Raw genomic sequence first — 12,638 nt, 5'->3', positions numbered from 1 at the left:
ACCTCTGTTTTCATGTCATGTGATGGGTAAGGGGGTGAGGCAGGGAGATGGTTTGGAATTGGAGACTTGTTAACCATTTTTGAAAGTTTACCTGATCAGTCAATGTGCTCCCTTCTATGTACCAGTAGGAATGAATGGGGCAGAAAGTTAGATGAACTCTGCTCATTAGCAGGAAGACAGATGAACTGTGTCCATCAGATTAACTCCTCATTCCTCCTCCTCCCAACATCTGGTGACTGCTGATCTCCTTTCTGCCTCTGGATCTGTCCACTCTTGACGTCTCCTGTGAACAGAGTCATGTAATCTGTGGTCTTTTGTGGCTAGCTTCCTTCACTTAGCAGTGTTTTCAAGGTTCCTCTGTGTTGTGGCGTGCATCGGTACTTCATTCCTTTTTATGATGGGTCATAGTGTTACAGAGCAAGGGCTCACTGCTGGATGCACACAGAAGCCAGTACCGTGGCACTGGTTTTTAGAGAAGAAAGAAGCTTTATTTTGTGAGGTCGTCTGGTGTGGTGTCCAGGGGGAGGCACGTCACATCTGTCTCCCTGATCTAGGGGCTGTACAGGCTTTATGGATTATTTGGTATCCCTGACTGGTTAACTCTCAGTCAGGCCACACGACAGGGTGATAGTGGATTGGCTAGCCCTAAATCGGGCAATAGAACATGGTGAGAGTGGATTGGGTAGTTCCAAGTCAGGCCACGTATGTGAATAAGGTGGGACTGATTGGCTGGCTCCAAATTAGGTATGACTAGGCAAAGGGTGATTGGCTGGCAGGTGAGGAGCTGTGATTGGTTAGGCCTAAGTCCAGTTGCTTGGTGGAGGATTTTCTGGTTTCTGTGCTGCTTGAGGTCTTCTGGAGGCCCAGGTCTTCTCTCTGTGCATACTGAGCTTACACCCTGAAAGATGACTTTGAAATAACTTGAGATAGGGGCATAAAACCAGTTGCAGCTGATTTTAGATGGTTTCAGTAGACCATTGTATGGATATACCACATTTTGTTTATCCGTTGATGGACTTGTTTTGTTTCCACTTTTTGGCTGTTGTGAATAATACTGTTACTAACATTTGCTGACAAGTCTTTGTGTGAACAAAAGCTTTCAGTTCTCTTGGGTCTATATCTAGAAGATTGCTGAGACGTATAGTAAACGTCTCAAAATTTTGTACAAAAGCATTAAAAGCCTGGAAAGAAAGTTGAGACGTGAAATTTGAATTAATAATGAAACCTCTGTCTTATTTACCTTTATATGTAGTTTTTGATAGATAGTTAGACTAGGATGTATATTGCTTAAATGTTACAAGAATAAGTAAAAGTAATCAGAAGGCTTTAGCTGGATTTCCCTATACATATTCTAATAAGGGAACAAGGAGAAACATAACAAATTATATAAAAAGGAGCCTACAAACTTCTTTCTTAGTGGCAGCTGATTCTGTAAATAATTCTAATTGGATTTCATCCAAGTCTAAGGCAAGAAGGGGAAGGCATTGTTTGGTGGAATATAGCAGTAGGTTAATTTTCACTTTGGGGATTATTCACTGAAAATAGCGGATGTCCTTTTCATCAAGTTGCAACATAACTTGTTTAAACATCCTTTTACCTGCACGTGACCAAAAATGCTTTTCAGTGTTTTGGGCCAGATGTCCTTGAACTTTATCTGTGGTCTGTGGTATTGCATGAAACCTAATTCCTATGGAGCAGAACTGTCCACCTCATTTCTGAAGTAACTTTTATCAAACATATTCCAGGACAACTTACATAATGACTTCAGATATATTTGACTTTGTCGTGACCGGCACTCAGCCAGTGAGTGCACCGGCCAGTCCTATATAGGATCCGAACCTGCGGCGGGAGCGTCGCTGTGCTCCCAGCGCCGCACTCTCCCGAGTGCGCCACGGGCTCGGCCCTCAGATATATTTGAAATTTTGGAATATTATTAACTGTTCTTCCTACTGAAATAAAAACAAAACAAACAAACAAAAAAAACGAACACCCATCTTAATGAACCTAAATTATATACCACCCAAACAAGAATGTCATTTGTTTTTGCAACAAGTTACTGCTGCATGACATGAAAAATTAGTAGTATCTTGTTTCTAAAATGTTTGTGATCTCATAAATAGCTACATAGGAAATAATATTAAATTTAACGAGTAGGATAAACAGCTTTTTATCCTGGTGGAGGGATCCGGCTTTTTTTCTACCAAATGTGTTTCTAAAGTTAATACCATTTTATAAAACATTTATGCCACTTTAAGAAAACTAAAGCAGTAAAAGCTTAACCTCATAACATTGATATATTAGGCAGTGTTTTTTTTATCTTTTGTCTAACCAGATCAATAGCAAATATTCAGTCATAGATACTTTAGACAAATGCTTGTTGAACATCTGCTGCCTAAAAGAGATTGTATTTGAAATGAAAATACAGCATGCCAAAACTTATGGAATGTAACAAAAGCAGTGTTGATAGGGAAATTCATAGCTAAAAATGCTTATGTTAAAAAAGAAGACTCTACTGTGTTATACATAACGTAACCATTTTTAAGTGTGTAGTTCAGTGGCATTAAGTACATTCACATTGTTGTGGAACCAATACAACCATCATCTCTAGAACTTTTTCACCTTCCAGAGTGAAACTCTGTACCCATCGTATTTTGCATTTTTTCACAACAGACATTTTCCTATTTATTAAATGTTCTTCTAAAACATAATGTATAGTTTTTTGACAAATGGATATACCTTATTCAATTATGTTTTTGTGTCTGTTACATGAAAGGCACATATTAGGCACTAGGATATAGCACTGAACAGGACAGTCATGAGCTTACAGTGGCTTATGCCTATCAACCTGATATGATGATTGCTTGGTGATGTCATTGAGTCTTAGCACAAAGGCCCAGGCAGATGTGTGTGTGAGACCTTCAACGGAGACGGTCTTAGTTTTTATGCTCTCTCCCTCCCTTGTCAACTGCCATGTGTAGGACAGGCAACTTGCCACTTGTGTTTGATTCTAACATATTATAGCATTGCTATTTTTTTTCAATATGCTGCTGAAATGTAAGCCAACTGTTAAGAATTTGGGGACAGGATTATGCCTTGAAATACTGAAGAAGGTAGTGATTTATACTAACTGTAGGAAAAATTCATATCACAGGGAACACAGAAGCCTTGATTTTACTGATTTAAAGGGTTTTAAGAGCAATTCTGACATTATGCAGACATGGGTTTGCACCCATTTTGGAAATGTAACCTTGTGAGTATAGGTGAGAGTAATTAAGCAGGTCCTTATAAGCCAAGCTAATGATTTAGCTCTGTATTCTAAGAGCCGTGGGAAACTGGGCTTTAAACAGGGGAGTGATGTGGTCATAGTTATGTATTAAAAAGGCAGACAGTCTGCATTGTGAGAATGGGTGAGAAGAGGTCAGGAATGGATGGGGAGACCCAGGAGGTGCTTAGAGTTGGCAAAACTAAGAGGACTACGTTTGGAAGGAAGATTGTGAGTTCAGTGTTTCATGTGTTGATTTTGAGGTCTCTCTGCTAGGGATGTCAAGTGTGCTTTTGGATATATGTGACCCTAAACCAGAGGCGTGAAGTTGAGGAACAGCAGGGTTCATTGAAACCAATTGTAGATGAACTTGAGAGAACCAAGGGCTAGTAGAGGCAGAGACTGAGAAGACATGGCTGGAGAGATAGAAAAATGGGAAGCCAGATGATGCTGTCACAGAAACCAAAGAAAACTTGTTTAAAGAGGGAGAAAGTGGTCAGAAATGCTGAATGCTGCTAAGATTAAGACTGAAAAGCGTCCATTAGACTTGTGTGGTAGTTTTAGTGAGAGCTGTTTTTCTATAGAGATGGGCTCAGGCTAGATTGAAGTAGGCTGAGAAGTGTGAGATGAAGTTACCGAGGAAATATAACCAGCTATTTCAAGAATTCAGCTCTGAAGGGGAGGAGAGAGATGGGGCAGTAGTTGGGAGGAAAGTAAGGTCGGTGGATGGGAGAGATTGACAGTAAACATCTGGTAGAGGACACAAGGCGGAGCATCCAGTATATTGAAGAGAGAATCCACAGTAAGCTTCCTGCTCAGTTCTTGAGCTTGAGCCTCGTACAGTGACTGGCCTTGGAAGATGAGGCTGGCCAGTTAGGTCAGTTGGTTAGAACATGGTGTTATAAGACCAAGGTCAAATTTTGGATCCCTGTACAGGCCAGCCGCAAAAAAAAAAAAAAAAAATAGATGGAACACCTCCTCTAGGTAATAAGAGTGAAGGACAAATAATACCATTATTTATTTCCTAATTTCCTGTTGTATTCATTAGGGTCCAAACAGGAGACATAAACTACACAGTAATTTGAACAGGGAAAGTTTAATGTAAAAAATTTTTAACTGTGTGGGGGAATTACCTAATAAAAGGAAACAAGAACTCTAAAGAGTACAAGAATATCAGACAGAAGAGCAGCCACTACCCCTAGGGTGGAGGCAGATCACCCAAGGAAGTAACAAAGTTGGAAGAACCCCCCGCTGGCCCATTGGGTGGCAGAGATGTTCGCTGAGGGATTGTGCTGATGGAACTCTCTGGGAAGCTGTCCATGGAGAGGTGCCATGCCATGGATCTCCCTACCCAAGGAGGCAGCTCCCTGGAGAGCCGTTCTCTGGAGTACAAGAGTCTGTCCCCAGGGAGATGCCCCCTGTGGCTGGCTGGCTGTCTCAGCTGCTGGCTGCCCCATATTTAGAAGGCTGCTAAGAGGGACACACTAGAACCAGGAAGAGACCTCTTTCCTCTTTACTGTCCTTTGACCTCCTAGCACTGTCTACCAGCAAAGCTTGGGATCTTGCCAGCTGACATGAGAAATGTTTCAAGGGTCCACCTGCATTGTCTGAGATAATGTAGCTGAGAGACAGTAAATTGACAAGTGGCACACCTATTATTAGTCTTTTAAGATTCTTCCTATTTTTGCTGTAGTGACTGTGATGATGCACATACTTGTTCATAAATCTTTGTACATATGTTCACTCATAAGAGGCTCACCATATTAGAGCATATTTAGAGATGTGATTGTCAATTTGTAAGTTTTAGTATTTGCTTTTGTATGCATGAAGTATCTCTGGAAGGAAATGAGAAATATAGATTTCCTTTAAGAAGGGGAAAGTAGTGTTCATCTATTCATAAAAGTAAAATTTACAAAAATATTTTTGATTGTAAATGTAAGTGATGCTACTTGTTTTGTTAAACTGAGCCTGTTAATGTTTAATTTCTCAGCATGCTATGGTTTATTAAACAAATTGTCCTTTTCTATCAGTTGTTCTGTCTGCTGAAGGCACCTGTTTTCTGACCTCTACTTTGACATCATTTGCAGCTCAAGATGAGTCAGGGTATTTTCACTTAGTTCTGTTTCCTCTTGCCACTATCAGCACCAGGTCATCCATTTCCATTAGTGTCCTTGACCCTTACACAGCATTTTATGGGATTACCCCAAAGCTGTCAGCCTCCTTGGGTTTGATTTGTAGTGTCAGGTAGTGTAGGCAGCTGGACTCTGTCATCAGAAGTGTTAGAGACAACTTAAATACTGATTATCCTATTAAGTTCTGAGTTTTCTTTTCCTTATCAGAAATTCATTTTCCTCTTGCTATTATTATAATAAATCTTTCAAAAAGACTAAGTTTCTTAACCTGGTGATAACGATAATTATTTTAAGAGGTAATTTTTCCTTGTTTTGTCTTATAGATTAAGGGCATAATAAAATAACATTGAAAATTGTGGGTATAGAATTTAGTTGTTTTAAAACACCTGAAAAAGTATTTCTCGTACTTTTTTTTTTTTTGCAGTTGTCTAGTTCGGGGATCCAAAGTCTTCTATACTGTTTTGATCTTTACCAAAATTTACTTTTAATGCAAGGTGAATTTTTTAGAATTTTCTTTTTTTTTAAAAAAAAAGATGACTGGTAAGGGGATCTTAACCCTTGACTTGGTGTTGTCAGCACCACGCTCTCCCAAGTGAGCCAACCGGCCATCCCTGTATAGGGATCTGAACCCGTGGCCTTGGTGTTATCAGCACCACACTTGGGAGACCAAGTGAGCCACGGGCCGGCCCTAATGTTTTAGAATTTTGATCTGATACAAAATTGTATTGCTTAGCTTTATTTATTTATTTATTTTTCAAGTTAAACTAATGAAGTAGAAAGGAGTTTTCTAGTATTCTTAGATCCATTTTGAAGTGTGAAAAGACAAGCAGTATTTTGTATATTGATACTTTTATCTAAAGTGTTTTTACCTATTAAAATTGTAAGAAAGACCCAAATATCCTTAATTTTATGTCTCATTTGATTGAATCATTGTTCTATTTTGCTGCTTAAGGAAGCAAAAAATAATTTACTGGATAATTTTGCCTACCAGAATTTATGAAAGTCTTTTCTTAAATTCTTAAAATTATTTTTCTTAAAATCTTTGACACTTCTCTGTAGGAAAAAGTAGATTAAGACTAATGACTCATGAAGTGGAAAGAAACCGAATACTTTTGCATTCAAGCAGTCACAGGAATGTGTTGCTGTGCTCAGTGCGGGTCCCCGTCCTCTATCCCCAGGTGATTGAAGTATCAAGTCCAGTGCGACAGTGTAATAGCATCCATTAAACTGTTGTTGAGTGTGGTGATCATCAATCTGAAGTTTTTTATTATGACATTTTGGTTAATTTAGTGCTTGTTCTTAGTGATTTTCTTTGGTTTTTCAGGACTGCAGGAATATGTGGAGGCTGTCTCTTTTCAGCACTTCATCAAAACACGATCATTAATCAGTATGGATGAAATTAATAAGCAGTTGATATTTACAACAGACGACAATGAGAAAGAAAATAAGACCGTGAGAATTTAAAATGATATTTCACTCTTATATAATTTATGTGATAGCACAATGGCTGTAGGCGATTGAAGGGCTTGTAATGCTAAGAAGATTGAAATGGGGATATTCTTTCATAGATTCTCAGCTAGAGAAATATTCTTTTTAAATATTTTATTTAGTTTATTGAACAACTATAGGTAGGCTGGGAAAAGTAGTACTCTTCACCTAAAGCATTATTGAGTGTTTACTCTGATTTTGGTTTTACTATGTATTTTCTATATATTGCCCTTTATAAGCACTATCTCATTTAATCGTTTTATTAATCTTATGAGGAAAGAATGATTACCCCCACTTTACAGAGAAGGAAACAGGCTTTTAGAGAGTTTAATTTCCCCAAAGCCACACAACTAGTAAGGGTGGCAGAGCTAAGATTTTACCAGGTGTTTGAACCCATGCCTGTGCCCTTGTCTGCCGTGCCAGTGCTTCTCAAAGTGTGCTACAGGGACCCCTTGCATCAGGCACCTGCCTCAAAGGTTTGTTTTAAAGGATTTGATTTAAAGGTTTTTAATTAGGCAGTGTGTAGCATTTGACACACAAGTACTCAATAGTTTGTTGTTATAAAGTAGATGTTATAAAGTGAGAGCTGTTAATCACTCAGTTCGGAATACTTTATCAGAAATTTATGTAGCTCCTCTGAATTCAGAAAAGAGAAACTTTTGCAGTTTGACTTTTAAACAAATGCTATTTTTTTCCTCCTGGGTTTCAAAATATAATAAACAGGCAACGAGGTAGGCTATTTTGAATATTTGATAATTTCAGAGACACTGATTTTGAACAGTTTTTTGGTCTCCTTTTTTTTCCTTTTATTATATTTTTAAACACCACTCAAAGACTTAGGATAGGTAGGCAGGAGATGGAAGAAGCTATAGAAATAATATTTCCTTGTATAGCAACTAAAATGTTAATATTACACAATGAGACTAAGTTGGCATTGCATATATAAAAGAAGCCATGTATTTTCTCAACTTTTTTCAATTATAAGTTTAGTAAGGAGGAAATTCATTTTCAGAAGTAAAATTTTTTCATATTTTTGATTATCTGTTGAAGACTGAATTACACAAAGAAGTAAAGTAAGCTTTTTGGCCCTGCTTCTTAAATAACATTAAGGAAGTACCATACTTTCCTTTCAAGTTTTCTCTAAATCAAAATGAAAATATTGGGGAAAAGGCAGAGAAATACTAAGTAAGTGAACTGGTTTTTTAGGACTTAGGTACTAAGTTACCCTGAGGTTATGGTGCCATAACATTCATGTACAGTTTTCATATGTTGAGACCACATTCACAAATAATTTTTCCTTTTAGTGCCAAAGATTCTTGATGATGAAAATTCTGAGAATTTGATAGGGAAAAGTATTTTGCTCTAACTTGTCTATTGAGAAGATTGCCAAAACCATTAAATTTAATATTTTAAAAAAGCTTTTTATTACGAAGAATTTCAAAAGCAGAAAAGTAGAGAGAATAGAAACATGGCGAATGTCCATACACTCACTGTATGGAATTCAGTAATGGTTTCATTTTTTGCTAAATCATTTCAGTCAGTTTTTTTTTTTTTTTTTTTTTTTTCCGTGACCGGCGCTCAGCCAGGGAGTGCACCGGTCATTCTTATATAGGATCCGAACCCGCGGGCGGAAGCGTCGCCGCGCTGCGTGCATACCGAGTGCGCCACGGGCTCAGCCCTTTTGCTAAATCATTTCAAAGTAAATTAGAGTTGTTACAATATTTCACCCCTAAATACTTCAGTGTCTATCTTGAAAAACTGCATTTTAAGTAATTTTCTTTTTCCTAGTAATAATACATTATTAGTAAAGCAGAATTTATTTCTTTGACAATTAGTTGAAATGTAGAAATTTTCTAATTTTTTAACATGGTTTTTCCTCCAAAATCAACTTCTTATTTATAACCATGGAAATTCTTCTGTCTAATGGTTAGAAACAGAGAACATTAATGTTTTCTTAAGCAAAGTTTATTTTTATAAATGGCTTATGAAATGCACCTACCACAGTCACAATCAACCCTTTCTAAAAAGATGTCAGATCTCTGAATAGTTAATAGAAACAAACACAGCAGGTACTTTCATGGTATAGTTTAAAAGGCATCAGAATGATTGGGAAGCAGGCTTCAGGTACTTATCCTGTGATATTTCTTGGAGCTTATTTCTTATGCTCTGTGATGAGGGCATTGGACCAGATGGTCTCAGAACAGTCCAAACAATACTAGGATTTATGCATTGTATATACAGCAACCAGAGTGATCTTAGTAAGACCTAAATTTGACTCTGCTGTTTTCTTGCTTAATTCTCAGAGACTCTTCATTACTTATAAGTAAGTTCATATTCCTTAATATGACATTCTGTCCCTCTCTCTAGTCTCATCCTGTACTGCTCTTTAAACTTAAGAAATGCCTCATTAGTTCCTCAAATATACAACACAGTTCTTACCTGCATGTCTTTGCAGTTCCTGCTGCCTACACTACCCTCTGATGTAATTGCATCTTCACCTAGCTAAGTCCCAGATAGCCTTTTAATAACATTTTTGGCATCACCTCTACCAGAAAGAACCCAATAGAGAGACAGAAATTGGTGTAGAGAGAGGAGATTTACGTGGTGATGGTAATGATGATAGCAGTGAACATTTATTGAGTATTTACTCTGTTGGGCATTATGCCAAGAATTAGGTAAATGTTATCTCATTTAATTCTTAAAATAAGCCTCTGACGTAGGTATTGCTATCCCATTTTACAGATGAGGAAACTGAGGTTTAGAGAGATGAAATAACTTGCCCAGGGGTATATGCCTTATAAAGCAAGTTCCTGGAAGAGGTGGGAAGAGATGGGTCAGAGTCATTTGGGTGAGTTAACTTCAGGCAAGAGGAGGGGCAACTCATCATCTGAGACTGGAGCATAGAAGTAAAGATGGATATAGGTATAGATAAGGGTTTTTTTGTTAGTGATAAAGTAGTTGAGAGCATTGTGCTAGGTGATCTGGCAAACAGCCAGGTCTTGAAATTACACAGCATTGTCTGCTGAAAGTGAAGAGGTTTGGGATTGAGAGGGGACTGAAGAGAGTGGTAAAGGTGTGGAATAGTGTTTGAAGAGGCTGGAGAGAGAACCAGGTAAGAATAAGTACAAGGATTGGTGAGTAATTTATAGCAGTACAAATTCTATGTAGTCGCGATTACTATTATAAACTCAGTGGTGCTCAGCCTCCTGAACAAGGGACTACCAAATAAATTTAGTATTGATTCACGATTTTGTTTTTGCTGGGCAGATGCAGTAAAAAATAGAGGGGTCTAAGGGAATCGCAGGTGCAGCAAGAGAGTAATAAATTGTGGTGGTCAGTGCTCAGTAGGGAAAGATGGGAAGCAAAGGAAGCAGGAATGGATCACAAACTTGGAGGGGCTTATAAGTTTTTATTTAAATCAGTGGTTGTCATGCAGTAAAGTCATTAGGCCTTGTTCAAGAATGTTTTTATTTCATATATCAAGTGAAGTTGGAAGTAGTTGGTTTTATGATGATACAGTATTAGATTTTAGAATTATCCTGAAATTATCTCGTTCAGCTCCCTCCCCAGGCCATGGATTCCTCTCGTGGCATCCCAAATGGTTTATTAAGCAGTATAGATGGCTTTATTTAAAGATTAGAATGACTGATCTGCTGTTGATTTTGTACTTTATAGTAAATGTGACACTTGCCATATTCACTCTTTCACAGTGTGTTTTCTTTGTGTGTGTGTTGTGTTGTGTTTTGTTTTTTACCAGCCCTCCTCTGATGCACAGGATAACCAGTTTGGTACTTGGAGACTGAAAGTCACACCTGTTGATTACCTCCTGGGCGTGGCTGATTTAACTGGAGAATTGATGCGGATGTGTATTAACAGTGTGGGGAATGGGGACATTGATACCCCCTTTGAAGTGAGCCAGTTTTTACGTCAGGTTTATGATGGGTTTTCATTTATTGGCAACACTGGACCTTATGAGGTTTCAAAGAAACTGTATACCTTGAAACAAAGTCTGGCCAAAGTGGAGAATGCTTGCTATGCCTTGAAAGTCAGAGGTTCAGAAATTCCAAAACACATGCTGGCAGATGTGTTTTCAGTTAAAACAGAAATGATTGATCAAGAAGAGGGTATTTCTTAGAATAACACAACTTATTATTCTCTGGAGAACTCCTTAGAGAGACCAATTTGTAAGACTGTTATTTAGTATTTCATTTGACTTTATTGTGGCTTTTACATAGAAATGTTTTTAGTTGACCTTGTTTTAAATTGCATACAAGCTGTACATGAAATGATCCAAATGAATCATTTCTTATATCTTATTCATGAAAGTTTGCTTACAAATGTTTGCATATATGCCTGTTTGAATTTTTGCTGGTTAACCATCATCATTTATCTTTGTAATGTGAACATGCTTCAGTGTGTGCTTTCTGCCACACCTGTTTTAATTTACTTTGTGTGAATTTGGGAGTGGTAGTTTTAGTGGAAGCCAATTATAATTCAAGTTGGTGATTTGTTATATGTAGAAGAGAATTCTTAAACTTCTTGGTAATATTGTGCCAAGCCTCCAACATAGGCTTATTCCATGGAATAAGAATTAAAAACTAGGGCCGAGCCCGTGGTGCACTTGGTAGAGTGCTGTGCTGGGAGCGCGGCGACGCTCCCGCCGCGGGTTCGGATCCTATATAGGACTGACCGGTGCACTCACTGGCTGAGTGCCGGTCACGAAAAAACGACAAAAAAAAATAAATAAATAAAAAAGAATTAAAAACTAACAAGCTATCAATATGCTTTCAGTACAAGTTTATGAGGTATTATAGTGAGAATTTATATTATATTCTGGATAATTTTAGGCCATTTTGAATTTATATGAAATAGCCTTCCAGAAAAATTGACAGGTACCCAGATGTAGTTTCATCATTTATTTTTTGTTCTTTATCACAGAAGATCTGATAGGGAATTGGAGCTAACCTTCTAATATTTTCACTGGTGAGGTTGAGTTGAATAATATTCTTGTACATATGATGGAAAAGCTTTTAGTAGTGATCATTTAGCAATTTTTTTGTCATTATATTAGGCATGTTTGGAGGCTTTCCTAGTCTAGCATCTATTAGAAATTATATTTAAATAATTACAGTGATGTTTTGAAATACTGAGTTAATCCAAACCTTTATAGTTGTCCTGTGGTGTTAATTGACAAGTTAAAGTTGCCAAAGAAAATTTATCACATACAATTCAGCAATAAGACAATTGTCGGCACAGTTGATAATAGCAGTAACAGTCTGTAGTCATACTTTGCCTGCTGAACTTACAGATTATTACTTGTGCTGTGAAACTCACTTGAGCATGACACTGTTGGCTGACAACCAGACGTTTCCAATTGGTTTTCTGAATTTTAAGAATCTAGATACTGGGTTTTATTTTTGGAAAGATTAGCTCTATTTGTAAGGGCTGATTCTTTGAAAATGTAATTTTCCAAAAATGTCACCTAAAGGAAAATAAAACATACACTTGCCTAATAAATTAGGTTTGTTTGTTTTGGTGATGGTGGTTTTTGGTTTTTCTGTTGACTGCTGAAATGGAGTCGTTCCCGTTACATAGTTTTTTTTTCTTCTACCGCATGAAGTTAAACTTATTATGTTAAAAGTAAAATAATAATGGATTATTGAATGTTTTACAGATGTTTAAAATGGAATTTTTTTTTTAACTGTTGGAGATATTGGTTTTCCTTCTTTGTTGTGTGTGTGTGTTTTTTTTGTTTT

At 37.3% G+C, this 12,638-nt stretch overlaps 1 protein-coding gene across 4 annotated transcripts in view; it reads left to right on the top strand.

The window, feature by feature from the left end:
• The window catches only part of TSNAX (translin associated factor X), a 38,229-nt gene extending 25,830 nt beyond the window's left edge, over positions 1-12,399 (top strand). For all 4 annotated transcript variants that reach the window (XM_063082778.1, XM_063082777.1, XM_063082780.1 and 1 more), the window contains exons 5-6: positions 6,719-6,846; positions 10,640-12,399. In XM_063082778.1, coding sequence (XP_062938848.1) covers positions 6,719-6,846; positions 10,640-11,017 — 506 coding nt within the window. In that variant the 3' untranslated portion in view covers positions 11,018-12,399. The remainder of the gene's footprint in view (positions 1-6,718; positions 6,847-10,639) is intronic.
• Positions 12,400-12,638: the final 239 nt, after the last annotated feature.

The sequence above is a fragment of the Cynocephalus volans genome, chromosome 18, assembly GCF_027409185.1.
Source record: "Cynocephalus volans isolate mCynVol1 chromosome 18, mCynVol1.pri, whole genome shotgun sequence".
Taxonomy (NCBI): Eukaryota; Metazoa; Chordata; class Mammalia; order Dermoptera; family Cynocephalidae; genus Cynocephalus; species Cynocephalus volans.
This window is presented reverse-complemented; position numbering and strand designations above follow the sequence as displayed.